The sequence below is a fragment of the Gopherus evgoodei genome, chromosome 4 (assembly GCF_007399415.2).
Source record: "Gopherus evgoodei ecotype Sinaloan lineage chromosome 4, rGopEvg1_v1.p, whole genome shotgun sequence".
Classification (NCBI taxonomy): domain Eukaryota; kingdom Metazoa; phylum Chordata; order Testudines; family Testudinidae; genus Gopherus; species Gopherus evgoodei.
Window position 1 is genome coordinate 130,523,949 of NC_044325.1, and position 18,685 is coordinate 130,542,633.

The 18,685-nt window shown below is 44.9% G+C and overlaps 1 protein-coding gene across 3 annotated transcripts in view; it reads right to left on the bottom strand.

The window, feature by feature from the left end:
* Positions 1-18,685, bottom strand: part of KLHL12 (kelch like family member 12) — a 76,850-nt gene that overhangs the window by 14,864 nt on the left and 43,301 nt on the right. For all 3 annotated transcript variants that reach the window (XM_030561065.1, XM_030561064.1, XM_030561066.1), the window contains 3 exons: positions 14,262-14,457; positions 13,173-13,331; positions 12,189-12,287 (listed from right to left, as the gene is read on the bottom strand). In XM_030561065.1, coding sequence (XP_030416925.1) covers positions 12,189-12,287; positions 13,173-13,331; positions 14,262-14,457 — 454 coding nt within the window. The remainder of the gene's footprint in view (positions 1-12,188; positions 12,288-13,172; positions 13,332-14,261; positions 14,458-18,685) is intronic.

Below are 18,685 nucleotides of genomic sequence, written 5' to 3' on the forward strand. Positions count from 1 at the left end.
GGGGAAAGTAGTGAGGTTTTTGATAGTCTACGTTCCTGGGGGAGTTTGTTTCATAGTCTCAGGCTACCCCAGACATGAGTTCTGTCTCCTGCAGAGATGAGCTTTACTTTTATTGTTGAAAGTTCCATTGTGCCAGATGATTGTGTGGGAGAGTAAAAAACAGTCACCTATCTTTCGTAACTGTTGTTCTTCGAGATGTGCTGCTCATGTCCATTCCATTCTAGATGTGCACATGCCCATGTGCACAGTTGTCAGAGATTTCTGCCTTAGCGACATCCGTAGGGCCAGCTGTGGCACCCCCTAGAGTGGCACTCCCATATATCAGGTGCCGCTGGCCCGGTGCCCTCTCAGTTCCTTCTTGCCGGCAACTCCAAAAGAGGGGTGAGAGAGCGTGAAATGGAATGGACATGAGCAACACGTCTTGAAGAACAACAGTTACGAAAGGTAGGTAAACTGTTTTTTCTTCTTCAGTGCTTGTTTATGTTGATTCCATTGTAGGTGATTCACAAGCAGTATCAACAGAGGTGGGCTTAAGAGTTCACAGCTTAGTGGCTTGCAGTACTGCCCTGCCAAAGCCAGTATTGTCCCAGGCCTGCTGGGTCAGAGCATAATGAGATGTACAAGTGTGGACAGATGACTGTTCTACATGTGGCTGCTCTATAGATGCCCTGGATAGGCACATGGGCCAGAAAGGCTGCCAAAGAGGCCTGCACCCTGGTAGAGTGGGCGGTGACAATAGCCGGGGATGGCATCTTCTCTCGGTCACAGCAGAAGTGAATGCAGGCAGTGATCCAAGAAGAAATTCTTTGAGTGGCTACTGGGCAACCTTTCATCCTGTCGGACACTGCGACGAACAATTGCATGGACTTACGGAACGACTTGGTTCTGTCCACATAGAAAGTCAGAGCCCTCCTATGTCCAGGGCATGTAGCCTGCGCTCCTCTTCTGACTTATGCAGCTTTGGAAAGAAGACCGGTAAATAAATATCCTAGCTCCAATGAACCTGAGAGACTATGTTAGGAAGAAACGCCGAGTGCGGCCTTAGCTGGACCTTGTCCTTGCAGAAGACCATATACAGCGGCTCTGAGGTGAGCACCTGAATCTCAGATACCCAGCAGGCTGACATCACTGCAACCAGGAACGCGACCTTCCAGGAGAGGAGAGAACAGGAAGCCAAGGGCTCAAAGGGAGGACCCATGAGCTGAGACAGCACGAGATTCAAGTCTCACAGAGGGACAGTGTCTCTGACTTGTGGGTAGAGGCACTCCAAGCTTTAAGGAATTGATATCCCAAGCAAAAACAGACTTACTCTGTAACGGCGGGTGGAAGGCCGAGATGGCTGCTAGATAGACCTTGATCAATGAGAAGGACAAGTCCTGGAGCTTGAGATGCAGGAGGTAGTCCAGAATAAGCTGCAGTGAAGCTCGCTCGGGACTAACGGCTTTGTCCGCAATCCAACAGGTGAACCGTCTCCACTTGGCCACGTAGTTCGCTCTGGTGGAGGGCTTCCTGCTTCCCAACAGAACACGCTGAACCTCTGCCGAGCACTGCTGCTCCTGCACGTTTAACCACGTAGCAGCCAGGCTGTCAGATGTAGTGCCGGCAGGTTGGGGTGCAGAAGACTGTTCTGTGGTTCTGGGACAACATGTCCGACCTGAGCGGTAGCTGGAACAGGGTTGCTACCGAGGCCCAAGAGAGTGCTGAACCAGTGTTGTTGCCCTGTCCTGTTTGATCTTCATGAGAATCTTGGGAAGCAACAGTACCGGAGGGAAGGTGTACATCAAAGCCCGACCATAGGAGCAGAAAGACATCAGACAGGGTTCCTCTGTCCCTGCCCCCAATTGAGCAGAAGACATGGTACTTCCTGTTCTGCCTGGAAGCGAACAAGTCCACCTGGGGAATTCCCCACCTGTGGAAGATGGAGCTGACCACTTCTGGATGAAGGGTCCACTCATGGCGAGACGAGAACATCCTGCTGAGGCGATCTTCCAACGGGTTCTTGGACCCCGGAAAGTGAGCAGCTACGAGATGGATGTTGTACTGTAGACAGAAGCCCCAGAACCAGAGGGTTTCCTGGCAAAGCAACCCTGCCTGTTGATATAGAAAACTATAGCCATGTTCTCCGTCAGGACCTGTACCATCCTGTCTTGTATATGAGGTAGAAAGGGCTGGCAGGCCAGTCAGACCGCCCTGAGTTCCCTGACATTGATAAGAAGGAAACAATCTTGACTGGACCAATGGCCTTAAGTGTTGAGATTGCCGAGGTGGGCTCCACAGTCCAGGTCCAAGGCGTCGGAGACAGGGATCACCGATGAGGATGGCAAAGGGAACACCTTCCGACACCGACACGAGATCCTGCGGCCAGATGAGGGACACCAGGACGCTGTCCGGAATCCTGACCACCCTACCAGTTGGGGACACAGACTGATGCCAGCCACACTGAACAGGTCTGAGGCGGAGTCGTGCGTGCCAGACCATACAAATACATGCTGCCATGTGGCCCAGCAGCCTCAGGCACATGTGGGTGGTGGTGAGGGGTGGGCCTGCAGGCCTGCAATAAGGTCCGACATGACCTGGAACCGAGTCTCAGGGAGGAAAGCCCTGACCTGAGTGAAGTCGAGGACCGCTCTGATGAACTCTGTGTGTTGTACAGGGGTTAAGGTTTCCTTTGTCTCATTTATTATAAACCCCAGGTTGCAACAAGTGGAAAAGACCAGGTTGAGATGCCTCCCAACTGACCCGGAGACCTGCCCTTTATCAACCAGTCATCGAGGTACAGGTATATTTGGACTCCCCGAAGTCTCAGGTAAGCAGCCACTGGTGCTATACATTTTGTGAATAACCTTGGGGCCGATGAAAGACCAAAGGGCATTGCTGTAAACTGGAAATGATGCCCTCCCATGATTTGAGGACTTCAATAACTCAGACATAGGTTAGGGGTTTGTTACAGGAGTGGGTGGGTGAGATTCTGTGGCCTGCATTGTGCAGGAGGTCAGACTAGATCATCATAATGGTCCCTTCTGACCTTAAAGTCTATGAATCTATGACACACCTGTGCCCCGGAAAGATGGAAATATGGAAGTATGCATCCTTTAAATTGAAGGCGGTGTACCAGTCTCCTGGATCCAGGGAGGGACTGATGGAGGCCAGGGAGACCATGTGGAACTTCAACTTCTGGAGTGACTTGTTGAGGTGACGCAGGTGGGTCTGAGGCCTCGTTTTGCCTTCAGAAATAGGAAGTAGCAGGAGTAGAATCCTCTGCCTTCCACATTCCGAGGAACCTTTTCCACTGCCCCCAAGTGAAAGAGGTCTTTGACCTCCTGAACAGGGAGTTGCTTGTGAGAAGGGTCCCTGAAGAGGGACAAGGGAGAAGTGGGAGGGGTGGTCAGCTGTGAACTGCAGGGTATAACCAGAGGAAACCATACCTAGTACCCACCGGTCCAAGGTGACACGGAGGCGGTTGAGGAAAGGGAGCGTTGGATCCAGTACAGTGGCTGAGGCTCTGTCCTCAAGCGGACTCTCAAAATGACTGCTTATGGCCTCCCTGACTTGTGAGAGGGTCAGGTTGAGCAGGCAGACGGGAAGAGGATGGGTAATGCCTCTTAGGTGCTTTGTCCTTGTTCTTTCTCCTGTAGGGGCCAGACCTGGGAGCCCCCCCCCCCCAGGACTTAGACTGTGTCTGAGGAGGAGGCAGAACATAAGAATGGCCATACTGGGTCAGACCAAAGGTCCATCTAACCCAGTATCTTGTCTACCGACAGTGGCCAATGCCAGATGCCCCAGAGGGAGTGAACCTAACAGGTAACGATCAAGTGATCTCTCTCCTGCCATCCATCTCCACCCTCTGACAAACAGAGGCTAGGGACACCATTCCTTACCCCATCCTTGTTAATAGCCATTAATGGACTTAACCACCATGAATTTAGCCAGTTCTCTTTTAAAACGCTGTTATAGTCCTAGACTTCATAACCTCCTCAGGTAAGGAGTTCCACAAGTTGACTGTGCGCTGTGTGAAAAAGAACGTCCTTTTATTTGTTTTAAACCTGCTGCCTATTAATTTCATTTGGTGACCCCTAGTTCTTGTATTATGGGAATAAATAAATAACTCTTCCTTATCTACTTTCTCCACATCACTCGTGATTTTATACCTCTATCATATTCCCCTTAGTCTCCTCCTTTCCAAGCTGAAAAGTCCTAGCCTCTTTAATCTCTCCTCATATGGGACCCATTCCAAACCCCTAATCATTTTAGTTGCCCTTCTCTGAACCTTTTCTAGTGCCAGTATATCTTTTTTGAGATGAGGAGACCACATCTGTACGCAGTATTCAAGATGTGGGCGTACGATCTATTTATATAAGGGCAATAATATATTCTCCTTCTTATTCTCTATCCCCTTTTTTATGATTCCTAACATCTTGTCTGCTTTTTTGACCGCCTCTGCACACTGTGTGGACATCTTCAGAGAACTATCCACAATGACTCCAAGATCTTTTTCCTGGTTTGTTGTAGCTAAATTAACCCCCATCATATTGTATATACAGTTGCGGTTATTTTTTCCAGTGTGCATTACTTTACATTTATCCACAATACATTTCATTTACCATTTTGTTGCCAAATCACTTAGTTTTGTGAGATCTTTTTGAAGTTCTTCACAGTCTGATTTGGTCTTAACTATCCTGAGCAGTTTAGTATCATCTGCAAACTTTGTGACCTCACTTTTTACCCCTTTCTCCAGATCATTTATGAATAAGTTGAACAGGATTGGCCCTAGGACTGACCCTTGAGGAACAACACTAGTTACCCCTCTCCATTCTGAGAATTTACCATTAATTCCTACCCTTTGTTCCCTGTCTTTTAACCAGTTCTCAATCCATGAAAGGACCTTCCCTTTTATCCCCTGACAGCTTAATTTACATAAGAGCCTTTGGTGAGGGACCGTGTCAAAGGCTTTCCGGAAATCTAAGTACACTATGTCCACTGTATCTCCCTTGTCCACATGTTTGTTGACCCCTTCAAAGAACTCTAATAGATTAGTAAGACATGATTTCCCTTTACAGAACCCATGTTGACTTTTGCCCAACAATTTATGTTCTTCTGTGTGTCTGACAATTTTATTCTTTACTATTGTTTCGACTAATTTGCCCGGTACTGATGTTAGACTTACTGGTCTGTAATTGTTGGGATCACTTCTACAGCCCTTTTTAAACATTGGGGTTACATTAGCTATCTTCCAGTTGTTGGGTACAGAGGCCAATTTAAAGGACAGGTTACAAACCCCAGTTAATAGTTCCGCAACTTCACATTTGAGTTCTTTCAGAACTCTTGGGTGAATACCATCCGGTCCCGGTGACTTGTCAATGTCAAGTTTATCAAGTAATTCCAAAACTTCCTCAGATTTGTCACCTACAAAAGCCGGCTCAGGTTTGGGAATCTCCCTAACATCCTTAGCCTTGAAGACTGAAGCAAAGAATCCATTTAGTTTCTCCACAATAGCTTTATCATCTTTAAGTGCTCCTTTTGCAGAGGGCAGAACACCTTCCTGCACAGCTGAGGGGTGTGCAGACCCAGGGAACAGAGGGTGGCTCAGGAGCTTAGAGTCAGCTCAGAAAAGAGCCCCAAACCCTCAGATGGCAGGTCCTGTGTCGTGGTCTGCATCTCCTGAGACAGCCCAGAAGCCTGCAACCAGGAGCTGTGTTGCATGGTCACCACCAACACGACCACCCTGGCAGCTGAGTCCGTCGCATCCAGGCCATCTGGAGGACTCCACAGGCCACCGCCATACTTTTGCTCACCAATGCGGCGAACTCATGGGCACGATCCTGTGGGAGGGTCCTCATGAACTTATTAAGGGAGTTCCACAGGCTATAACGTCCCAGCAGGGCCTGGTGGTTAGAGACCCTAAACTGTAAGCTGGCCATCGAATAAACTTTTCTCCCAAACAGGTCGAGTCTCCTGGCCTCTATTTTTGGGGTTCCGCTGGGGTGGCCCTGTCTGTCCCCTTCATTCACTGCAGACACGACCAGTTATGCCACTGTGGGATGAGTATACAGATACTCAAAGCCCTTTGTAGGGACTTGTATTCTTTTCTGCTTTTTAGGATGTTGGTAGAATAGATGAGGCATTTGCCACACCGATTTGGCTATTTTGACCAACCCTGGGTGGATGGGCAATGCAATTTTTGCTGGCGTGGTGGCCAAGATGACACTTCAGCAACCTCTTTGATTTGTAAGCCCAGATTCTCCATCACACATTTAAGGAGGGCCTGGTGCTCCTTAAAATCATCCAGGGGATTGCTGTTGTGGGAAGGTCTGAGCACCACCTCGTCCAGGGATAATGATGATGATTGAGTGGCCTGAGGGATGGTGTCACCCCCTTCTTTACTGGGGAGGGCTCCCTCGGCACCAGAGTATGGGGTGCGGGTTCCGCCTCCGCTGCAGTGCCGTGCTCTGATTGCGGCACCGGCTGCACCTTGGCCAGTTTGTCCAATGTGGCCAGGGACGGCTGGGAGTACTGGACCGGCATCACCGGCACCCCCCCATGGATTCCAGGACTGCCGCTGGGGGGCGGGGGGCGGAAGAGATGGCCCCTGCTGTGTTGGCACTGCATCCTGTGCCGCCTGTCTCCTGCATCGGAGGGGAGTCACCCTGCCTTGGTGACAGGCTGAGAAGTCATGGTCCAATGCGACGACTGACCCTCCGGTGACCACGGCGGAGCCATTGTGACATGAGTGTGCCTACTGACCCTAGGCGAGCAGCGGTGTGATGGGGAATCTCTTGACTAACTAACACTATTAGCTAATTAACTATGAAACTATTTACAACCACAACTAGCAACTCAAAGGATAAACTGCTACTTTTCTTGCAGCAAGACAAGGCACTCAACCAACTATCACGAGCGGTAAGAAGGAACTGAGAGGGCACAGGGCCGGCATTGCCTGATATACTGCCGCATTGGAGCACCACTCCAGGGGGCACCACAGCCAGCCCTACAGATATCACTAAAGCAGAAATCTATGACAACTGTGCACGTGGATACATGCACACCTAAAATGGAATCGACATGAACAAGCACTTGTAGAAGAACCAGTATTCCCTTCCAAGCTATCCCATAGTGGAGCAAATTATACTTGATACTAGGGCTGTCAGGAGATTAAAAAATCAATCGCACAATTAATTTCATTGTTAAACAATAACAGAATACCATTTATTTAATTTTTTGGTGATGTTTTCTACATTATCAAATATATTGATTTGAATTACAACATAAAATACAAAGTGTACAGGGCTCACTTTATATTTTTGATTACAGGTACTTGCACTATAAAAAAACAAAATAAATAGTATTTTTAAATTCACTTAATATAAATACTGTAATGCAATCTCTATCATGAAAGTTGAACTTACAAATGTAGAATTATGTACAAAAAATAACTATATTCAAAAATAAAACAATGTAAAGCTTTAGAGCCTTTAGAGCCACTCAGTCCTACTTCTTGTTCAGCCAATCGCTCAGACAAACAAGTCTGTTTACATTTACAGGAGATAATGCTGCCTACTTCTTGTTTACAATGCCACCTGAAAATGAGAACAGGCATTCTCATGGCACTATTGTAGCCAGCGTTGCAAGATATTTACATGCCAGGTGTGCTAATGATTTATATGTCCCTTCATGCTTCAATCACCATTCCAGAGGACATGCGTCCTTGCTGAAGATGGGTTCTGCTCGATAACAATCCAAAGCAGTGCGGACTGAGTCATTATCATCATTATCTGAGTCAGATACCACCAGCAGAAAGTTGATTTTCTTTTTGATGGTTTGGGTTCTGTAGTTGCCTCATTGGACTGTTGCTCTTTTAAAACTTCTGAAAGCATGTGCCAATCCTCATCCCTCTCAGGTTATGGAAGGCACTTCAGATTCTTAAACTTTGGGTGGAGTGATGTAGCTATTTTTAGAAATCTCACATTGGTACCTTCTTTGCGCTTTGTCCTATCTCCTGTGAAAATGTTCTTAAAACAAACATGTGCTGGGTCATCATCTGAGCCTGCTATAACATGAAATATATGGCAGAATGCAGGTAAAACAGAGCAGGAGACATACCATTCTCCCCCAAGGAGCTGAGTCACAAATTTAATGAACGCATTATTTTTTTAATGAGAGTCATCAGCATGGAAGCATGTCCTTTGGAATGGTGGCTGAAGCATGAAGGGACATACTCATGTTTAGCATACCTGGCATGTAAATACCTTGCAATGCCAGCTACAGAAGTGCCATGGAAATGCCTGTTCTCGTTTTCTGTTGACATTGTAAATAAGAAGAGGGCAGCATTATCTCCTGTAAATGTAAACAAACTTGTCTTAAGGATTGGTTGAACAAGAAGTAGAACTGACTGGACTTGTAGGCGCTGAAGGTTTACACTGTTTTGTTTTTGACTGCAGTTATGTAACAACAAAATCTACATTTGTAAGTTGCACTTTTACCACACAGAGATTGCACTACAGTACTTGTATGAAGCAAACTGAAAAATAATATTTCTTTTGTTTATCTTTTACAGTGCAAATATTTGTAATCAAGAATAATATACATTTTGATTTCAATTACAACACAGAATACAATATCTATGAAAATGTAGAAAAAACATCCACGATATTTCATACATTTCAATTAGTATTCTAGTGTTTAACAGTGCGATTAAACCTGTGATTGTGATTAATTTTTTTAATCACAATTAATTTTTTTGAGTTAATTGCATGACTTAACTGCAGTTAAGACGTACTTGATACGTTTAAGGGCGTTTTTGGGGTGGTCTCGACAGAAAGCTGCCTAATAAATAGTGATCTCTTGTACAACATTTCACTTTACATATTAGCTACCGAATAATACAATAATTAACAATAGACTCCAGTAAATTACATTTAATGTTGCTAAGAGCAGTTCAAGGGAAGCCATATCAACAAGCACATCTGTAAATACGTTAACATGTTAAAACGTGGAAATTGTAAGTTAAAAGTTACATAAACAATTCTGATACCAACCGTAACACCCAGTCTGGAAACAAAAATGTGACCAGCACCCAAACCTTTACTCTGACCCAAGCTTTCTGTTCCCTAACATTTTACAGTCAGATCTAAATTCCACTGAAGTCAATGGTTGTTCTTCCTTTCACTTTAATGACAACTGAACATGGACATCACATGCCCCTTTAACACAATCTGTTTGGATAATTGATAATATGTGTATGTTTGTTCTGTCTGAGCAATTTGGCTCATTCACTGAGACATGAATAGCTCCTGCGTAATGGACACATTTTAGGATTTGGTGTAAGAATTAATTTTAATGTATGTTCATCCAGTAGCTTTGTCTCTAATGATTATTTTCTAAATATGGGAACACAGAATTATTTCCCTCAGTAGGGAAAGATTTCTACTATGATGGGTGCTATTAAAAAATCTAAGACATGCAAATGGTCTTGAATATCTAGTTTGATTTTGTAGACTGTATAAGGCTGAATGAAAAGACAGGCTTTTTATAATCTTTGCATGAATAAAAGTAATGTGTTTAAATGGTCAGGTGTAATTTTGAGAGAATCTATGCACTGAATAGATAATGTTTATTTGTTTTTATTAAGGCAGAGTTCTGGTTGTTTTGAAGCTCCTCATGGAGGTTTCTGTTTAATGGTCTGTATGCATGAACTGGGCAGTAAAGCTGGCAGCAGGACTGTTTATGGAACATTAGTTTGAGAACTTCTTGCTTTGTAAGGGTTATTTTGTTAAAGTAGTACCTACTGGTACATCAGTTCTTAATTTTTCACTTCACAAGCAGGAAGATCTGGACGACCTTGTAAACTGGAGTAATAGTAATAGGATGAAATTTAATAGTGAAAAGGGCAAGGTCATACACTTAGGGATTAATAATAAAAACTTTAGATATAGATTGGGGACGCATCAGTTGGAAGTAACAGAGAAGGAGAAGGACCTTGGGGTATTGGTAGATCGCAGGATGACTATGAGCCGCCAATGTGATATGGCCGTTAAAAAAGTTAATGTGGTTTTAGGATGCATCAGGCGATGTATTTCCAGCAAAGATAAGGAGGTGTTAGTACCGTTATATAAGGCGCTGGTGAGACCCCACCTGGAATACTGTGTGCAGTTCTGGTCTCCCATGTTTAAGAAGGATGAATTCAAACTGGAACAGGTTCAGAGACGGGCTACTAGGATGATCTGAGGAATGTCATATGAAAGGAGACTCAAAGAGCTTGGCTTGTTTAGTCTAGCCAAAAGAAGGCTGAGGGGGGATATGCTTGCTCTTTATAAATATATCAGAGGGATTAATAATAGGGAGGGAGAGGAATTATTTAAGCTTAGTACCAATGTAGATACAAGAACAAATGGGTATAAACTGGACACTAGGAAGTTTAGACTTGAAATTTGACGAAGGTTTCTAACCATTAGAGGAGTGAAGTTCTGGAACAGCCTTCCAAGGGGAGTAGTGGGGGCAAAAGACATATCTGGCTTTAAGATTAAGCTTGATAAGTTTATGGAAGGGATGGTATGATGGGAGAGACTAATTTTGGCAATTGATCTTTGATTATCGCCAGATAGCTATGCCCAGTGGTTGGTGATGGGATGTTGGATGGGATGGGATCTGAGTTACTGCAGAGAATTCTTTTCTGAGTTCTGGCTGGTGAGTCTTGCCTACATGCTCAGGGTTTAGCTGATCGCCATATTTGGGGTTGGGAGGAAATTTTCCTCCAGGGCAGATTGGCAGAGGCCCTGGAGGTTTTTCACCTTCCCCTGCAGCGTGGGGCATGGGTCACTTGCTGGTGGATTCTCTGCAGCTTGAGGTCTTCAAACCACAATTTGAAGACTTCAATAACTCAGACATAGGTTAGGGGTTTGTTATAGAAGTGGATGGGTAGGGTTCTGTGGCCTGCTTTGTGCAGGGGGTCGGACTAGATGATCACATTGGTCCCTTCTGACCCTAGAATCTATGAATCTATGTGTCACTTGACCAAAGCTTTTGGCTATTTCGTTTCCTAGACTTTATAGAAAATATTTTATAATGCTCCTTTTGGGCATGATGACAAACTGGAGGGAGTTCAAAGAAAAGCAGCAATATGATTGGGGGTTGGAGGGATCAATGTACTAGGAATGATTAGAAGAGCTAGAACTGTCTAATCTGACTAAGTAGGGAGAACAAAATCACATGGTAATAATCTACACATATTCATAGAGTGTAAGTACCAAGAAGATGAATGATTTCAGCCCCAAATGAATTGTTTTCAAAAAATGAGAAGGGAAGTTGAATGGACGCAGGAATACATCCTGAACTCTAGTGTGCACCACCATACAACTACTGTAGTTAGTGCCCACAATAAACTCAGCAGCCCAGCTGCTCAACAACACAGGCCACTAGGAACACATCTCTATGATACACTGCTTTCTGCAGTGGCTCTTCATTGAACACAGACTGCAAGGTCACTGTCCTGATTCTCTGCATGGAACTGGCACAAATATCTGTATGTCTGTGACCATGACACCCTCCAATGGCTACACTGAATTGGACAATGAAATTGTCAGCTACTAAGGAGGTTTAGTGACTATGGAAGACAGAACCTTCATAGCAGATGGAGAAAAACCATGGAAACTTACTGCAAGATGAAATCAGAATGACAACTAACCTCATAACATTCAAAGCTGAATGTGAACACCCTCTTTTCACTCAGGTCCTCCCACACTAGCATCTTTGTGGTCACTTTAAAAAAACTAAAAAGCAAACCAAATATAAAACCCATCAGACCCTTAAGGTTGCTTTTTGGTGACCAGAAAGGAAGAAAGTGCACTGCTGATCTTTTTCATTTGTAGGAGGCATTCTGAAGTTAGGGTACTGAGTGCCTGATAGAGACAGAGGAGCACTGCTGGCCAGGGCATATCCTGACATGTCGTTCGGGAACAACACTGTCCCATTGGCATCAGGGCTATAATGGAGAAAGCAAGAAAAGCCTCATTGTGGAGCTAAGTCAACGGTCACCCAGGGCTGCATAAGGACTGCTGCTAGGATCGCTGTGCATCTATAACAGTGCTAAGCGCCACAGGCCAGAAGATATACGATGGCCTCCAGGATATGAAGGCAGGCCAGAAATCATTGCTCTATTCAATCCAGCAGTGCACCCTGCATATTGGAGTTCTCACCTGAGCGCTTGGTGGCCATTGGGGTGACATTTGTCCAGTGTCCAGTGTGAGGGTCATACCTCTCTACAGAGTTCAGGATGTTCAGCCCATCATAGCCACCTGAAACAACATGGGAACAAACAGTGGGTTCAACTCCAATCACCGTTTCTGCAACGAGAACATTGCAATGCCTGTGTCTGCTCCATCCCCGATGGCTCTGGCTTAGTGACTCCTTGGCAGTGTGAGCAACACTACTCACAGCACCTTGCAAGGCTGAACAAAAGGAAACACAGAATCTAGCCTGCACCAGGCAGGGATCGAAGTTCTGGAGGCCACAAACAGCAGGGGCTGGGGATGACCTGAGGTGGAAGGCACAGGCAGCCATTGCAACTTTTTCAGGAAATTGTACACAAAGTGGCCATGTCACACTGCCTCAGCAGGGGAAGAACACTGTGGTACCAGCCCAGAGGGCAAGGAGAAGAAGGGAACAAGGGAAGGTTGGGAAACCTAGGATGGAGCAGTAAGTGAAAATGTAGCAGACAACGTGAGACACGAGATTCCCCTAGAATAGGACCATGACAAGGGTGGTCAGAAAACAAAGCCATGGCGCTGCCTTGACCAAGGGCCATGGAGAAGCATCCAAAGAATGAACTCATTTAAGAGTTTAAGACCATTCTCCATCTGGGACTCACAACATTCAGCCTGCACATTCCAGCAAGTACACATCCCCCAACTTCCTCATATCTCAGCTGGCACATGGCCCAGCACACCTCCCATGGCTTCAGTACAAGTCATCAGCATGTCTCCTCAGCAGTGACTATGTGAGAAATCTGTCTGCTGACTGAGCTACCTAATATCTCAGGAGAGCGAAGTATTCAACAACTGGGATTCTCTTTTAGGCTGTATTCTGCACATCCCAAGAGCCCGTTATAGATGGTATTTGCCCTGAATTCTGGGTGGAACACTAATATTTGCAGAATGCTGATGGATCCTAAGGTCACCTACCGAGGCAGTAGATAACACCATTAGCTACAACCAGTCCTGCTCCTTCCCGAGCTGTTTGCATGTCTCCCAGCATACTCCACTGATCAATATTTGGGTCATATCTTTCCATACTGGTGTGACGTCGGCTTCCATCAAAACCACCAGAAACGTAGATCATATCTGCAACATAATACAGGGAGCAGATTCAGAGAGACATGAATACACACATATACCCTTCCCTCTCCAGCACTTCCCACCCTTTTTACTATTTCATGCACACCATGTACGTGTGTCCCTGTGCACAGAAGAGGCTTAGGGTCACTTGGACACTGCCATTCATTGATGTTACATCAGCACTTCCTTAGAATGAATATTTAAAAGATGCAACACACTATGCTTGAAACCTGCTGCATAAATACCAGCCCAAAGGCATTCCTTAGCTATATTCCCTCATACAGTTCTACTGAAAAATATCTACATGTATTGATTATATTCAAATTGTTCACTGCAAATGACATTTCATCAAATGTTTAAAAACATGTTAAACTGCAGTAAATGAATCCATACAGGCCCCTGAAGGTGCTCCCAGCCGAGAGAGGGGGAACGGGACCAATCTGTTAGCACTAGGCTGACCAGATGTCCCGATTTTATAGGGACAGTCCCGATTTTCGGGTCTTTTTCTTATGTAGGCTCCTATTACCCCCCATCCTCTGTCCTGGTTTTTCACACTTGCTGTCTGGTCACCCTAGTTAGCACCAGGTCCCAGCAGTGACTTCCAGCTGGGACACACAGAAGTTGGTCTCTGGGAGCAGCATGTTTCTAACAACTGCCTGGGAGATAAATTCGGAACTTCAGGGTATAGAATGGAAGATTCCCGCACCCTGGAGCTAGAAACACATACTCTTAGGATGAAGAAGAGGAAGGGCTGCTCTTACGGTTAATGGACAAGTGATTTTCTTTCTTAAACTCCAAATGCTGAGAGATACAATCTCCAAACAGTTACTCCTCTTCCCTTATCGGCTACCTACCCTCAGAAGGTACTGACACACTGTATTTCATGCTGGCAATGGACCTGAGTGGCCTCTGTGACAAGTGCTGATCAAAGTGTACCTCCTAGGGTAGTGGCCCCTGCCAGGCCTCGACGAACATTCATTGGAGCCACTGAGTACCAGATGCCATCCTCATCCGACGTATAATCCAAGCACTCCACAGAGCTGAGACGGGAGCGGCCGTCGTATCCCCCAATCACGTAAATCCGATCATGCAGGGACACCGTGGCAACATAGCGCCTCTTGCGGGTGATGCTCTAACACATTTGAAGAAGTGTCAAAGACAGAAAATGACACCAATACATTCAAAACGATCAGAGTCTCTCTAGATTATTCCATCTCTTTTTGCTCTTACACTGAAAGGGACCTGTTCATATAGCCAAAGCCCTCAATTCTATGTGGCATACTGGGTGAAAATTATATGTAGGAATCCTGGATCTGTGTGTATGGATCCCCTTCCCTATGTCTCCCCCTCAGCGCTCCCACCTCCCAGTCCAATATCCTCTGCACTATTTATTTTGCAATTAAATTCAGTTTACTTTCTGTTGCCCCCAAAATTTCAACGTTCCGGAGACGTTTGCATTCCCACCACTTGTCAGCACTGTAGTAATTGTCAAGAGGAAAAGCTGGAAAGTTTGGCAGACGTGTAGGGAACATCTTGGGGGTTTCACCCCCAGAGCAGAATGGGATTTGGGAATTCATGGCATCCAGGCTCTTCCAGGTAGGAAATGCAGCTCCTTCCTCCCTTCTCCCACCTCCCCCCACTTGGTAGAGGTGGAGGTGGCTTTACATTTGGGGAGTAATGTTCCTCATTCTCCATCCCAGGAGCCACTAGCTCCTCCAGTGTCCTCTCTCCACTTTCTCCCATTACATTCAGCAACAAACATGCATGTTAGCAAGGTGTCTCTGTTACAATATCAGTGGTGAAATAGTTACTGTTGACATTTAAATGATCATCAATAAACTTCACAGTTTTAAGGCCCCACTGAGATGAATGGGGCAAGCCACACTGAAATTACAGCTCCATGAGAGTGTCTCTGCACACTCAGTTAATGAAATAATAGTAATAATTAGCCTTCATACAGTGCTTGTTATCAGCAGATCAAAAAGTGATTAAAAAGAAGGTATCACTATCCCCATTTCAGATAATCAAACTGAGGCACAGAGAGGTGAGCAAAATCCAGTGTGTAATAGTAACAGAGCTGGGAACAGAACTCAGGTGTCCTGAGTCCTGGCACCTCCAAAACATCACTTCATGGCTCAATTTCCATTCATAGTTTGATTTTTTTTCCTGGGGCATATGAGACTTAATGGTGACCTGCAAAGGAAAGAATAGGGCTAGAGCCTTTTCTTAAAAAAATTCTTTACAATGGATAAAAGAAGAATGTGAATGGTTTTTTGTAAGTTTTTTCCCTTGTTTCTTTTCCTATAATAGAAATTCAGGTTCTGTCTAGGCTCTGAGGGTATGTTTATACACCAAAGAAAAACTTGTGGTTGCCCCGCGCCAACTCACTCGGACTCCCAGGGCTCGGGCTGTTTCATTGCTGTGTAGATGTCCAGGCTTGGGCCCTAGGTCTGGGACCCTTCAGCCCCACAGGGTCCTGAGTCCAGACACCCAAGCCATGGGTGTTTAGTTGCTGTGTAGACACACTCTATGGTGACTGTAGACTTAGTGATGAGATGACATCATAAGAAACCGAAAGTTATAGTAATTGAGAGAAGGGATTTTTAATCCGTTAAAAACTTAAAAAAAAAAACCAAAAAACAAACAGCTATTTAACTTCAACAACATATTAATATTTTGGAGAAAGGATGTATTTGTTTACAATTCCCCAACCTCATACCTGCAATTAAGGTGGGAAAGCAGATAGTGCACATGCTCTGAGACACTCATCAAAACCAGGGCAGATCAGAGTTGACACTCCTGATAGATACTTCTGAGGTAAAAAAAATAAAAATAAATTTTTTTTAAAGCCAGAAACAAACAAAAACCCTTCCATTCCTTTTTTTAATCCATCTTAAAAGGAGCAAAAAGGTCAGAAGCCCAATCCGATAAAGTCCTTTGCAGGTTTAGATATATGTATATATATATATATATATATATATATATACACACACACACACACACATATATATATATATATATATATTTTTTTTTTTTGGATGCAGAGCTTATGTAGCAATTTAAAACAAATCAGCAATAATGCAGCCATTTATACAGCCCTGTAATCACATCACACAGAGGGTTATGATTTAGTGTTGCAGGAGAGACAGCATACTTCCACCACTCCTCTCTTGCCCTGGAATTTCCCTGTTCAGTCCCTAATTTCTCCCCCTTACCTTTTCTCTTCCTCCCTCTCCCCCACTCCTTTCTCCTTTTCTGATCTTGGAGAACATCTGTTGTCCTCTAGCTCACAGAAAATAGTAGCAAGCAGGAATGGCATTTTCCTGGATAATGAAACTGGCTTCTCTACCCTAATCCTTTACTAAACTCTATGGCTAAAATATCAAGATTCCTACATAATCCCTTCCTGTGATTTAAAAAAAGCCCTACTCTCAAGTACATAAGGAGTTGCAGCTGTGCATAAAATTGGGAGTTCTTCACATTTTCCACAACTGAGAACAAGGAAGCCAAAAATAAGTTAAGATTTACTTGTTGGGGCACGGGGCGTGGGATGGGAGGAGAGAAGAAGGGGGACGACACATTAGAACACAGCCCATTTTAATTAAGCAGCACACAAACATCTGGAATCCAACACTTTTCCCAGATCTTAAAAAAAAAAAACAAAAAAAAACAACACAATGACTTTGCCTGCCCTATAGTAAACATTGACATTTACAAACAAATCAGTTGCTCCAATCAGTAGTTAGAGAGAGGCTTAAAATAGAACTCTAGACTCAACTTTAGCTCTGTAGAGGCAAAACACACGTGTTTTCAACAAAAGGAAGAGTGCTCTACAGCAGTGGTTCTCAAAGCTGGTCCATCACTTGTTCAGGGAAAGCCCCTGGTGGGCCGGGCCGGTTTGTCTACCTGCCGCGCCCACAGGTTCAGCCGATCACGGCTCCCACTGGCCGCGGTTCATTGCTCACGGCCAATGGGGGGGTGCAGGAAGCGGCGCAGGCCAAGGGATGCACTTGTTGCCGCTTCCCGCAGCCCCCATTAGCCTGGAGCGCAAACCACAGCCACTGTCATCATCTGACATCTGTCATCGTCTAAACCTGCTGTAACATGAAATATATGGCAGAATGTGGGTAAAACAGAGCAGGGGACATAAAATTCTCCCCAAAGAAGTTCAGTCACAAATTTAATTAATCACCATTTTTTTAAATGAGCATCATCTGCATGGAAGCATGTCCTCTGGAATGGTGACCAAAGCAGGAAGGGACATATGAATGTTTAGAATATCTGGCACGTAAATACCTTGCAACACCAGCTACAAAAGTGCCATACAAACACCTGTTCTCACTTTCTGGTGATATTATAAATAAGAAGTAGGTAGCAGTATCTCCTGTAAATGTAAACAAACTTGTTTACCTTAGCGACTGGCTGAAAAAGAAGTAGGGCCAAGTGGACTTCTAGTCTCTAAAGTTTTACACTGTTTTATTTTTGAGTGCAGTTATGTTAAAAAAAATCTACATTTTTAAGTCACACTTTCATGATAAAGAGGCTGGGGTGGTGTAGTCAACCGCTTTGATAATAGGTTCAGAAGAAGGGGCAGCGGAATCAGCAGGCAAATCGACATCCTGGTAAGAAAAGCATACCACGCCTGCCTGTGCCACACAGGGGCTATTAGTATGACCCTGGCACAGTTGGTCCGTATTTTGAGCAACACTCTGTGTAGAAGTGGCATCGGGGGCGGGGGGAATGCGTACAGTGATTTGCCGCTCCATTGGATCATGAACGTGTCCCCCAAGGAGTGTTTCCCTAGGTCAGCTCTGGAGCAGGATTCCGGAGACTTGGTTTTGCGGTTGCAAAAAGCTCCAGTTTTGGGTAATCCCATATTTTAAATATGTTGTGTAGGACGGTCTTGTTTATCTCCCATGCGTGATCTAGGGAAAATGGTCTGCTGAGCTCATCCGCGGCAGTGTTTAAAGAACCGGGTAGGTAAGAAGCTGAAAACTGGATATTGTGTTGGAGACACCAATTCCAAAGCTTCATAGCTTTGGTGCAAAGAGATGAGATCGAGCTTCTCCTTGTCTGTTTAGATAAAACATGCAGGCGATGTTTTCAGTCTTGATCCTGTTTTGGTTTTTGATGAAGGGGAGGAATTGGAGGCAAGCGTTGCAGACTGCTCGTAGTTCTAGGTTTATGTGTAAAGAAGCTTCGGTTGGGGCGTATCTGTAGTAATTATAATGGAGGGGGGGTCCTGTGGGAATGAGACTCCAGAGCAGAGATTGTGTGGAAGAATCCACATGAGTGAGTCCTTGACTTTGGTAGGGATGGATAGAAGTCTGTTTAGACCGTGTACATTTGGTCTGCAGACA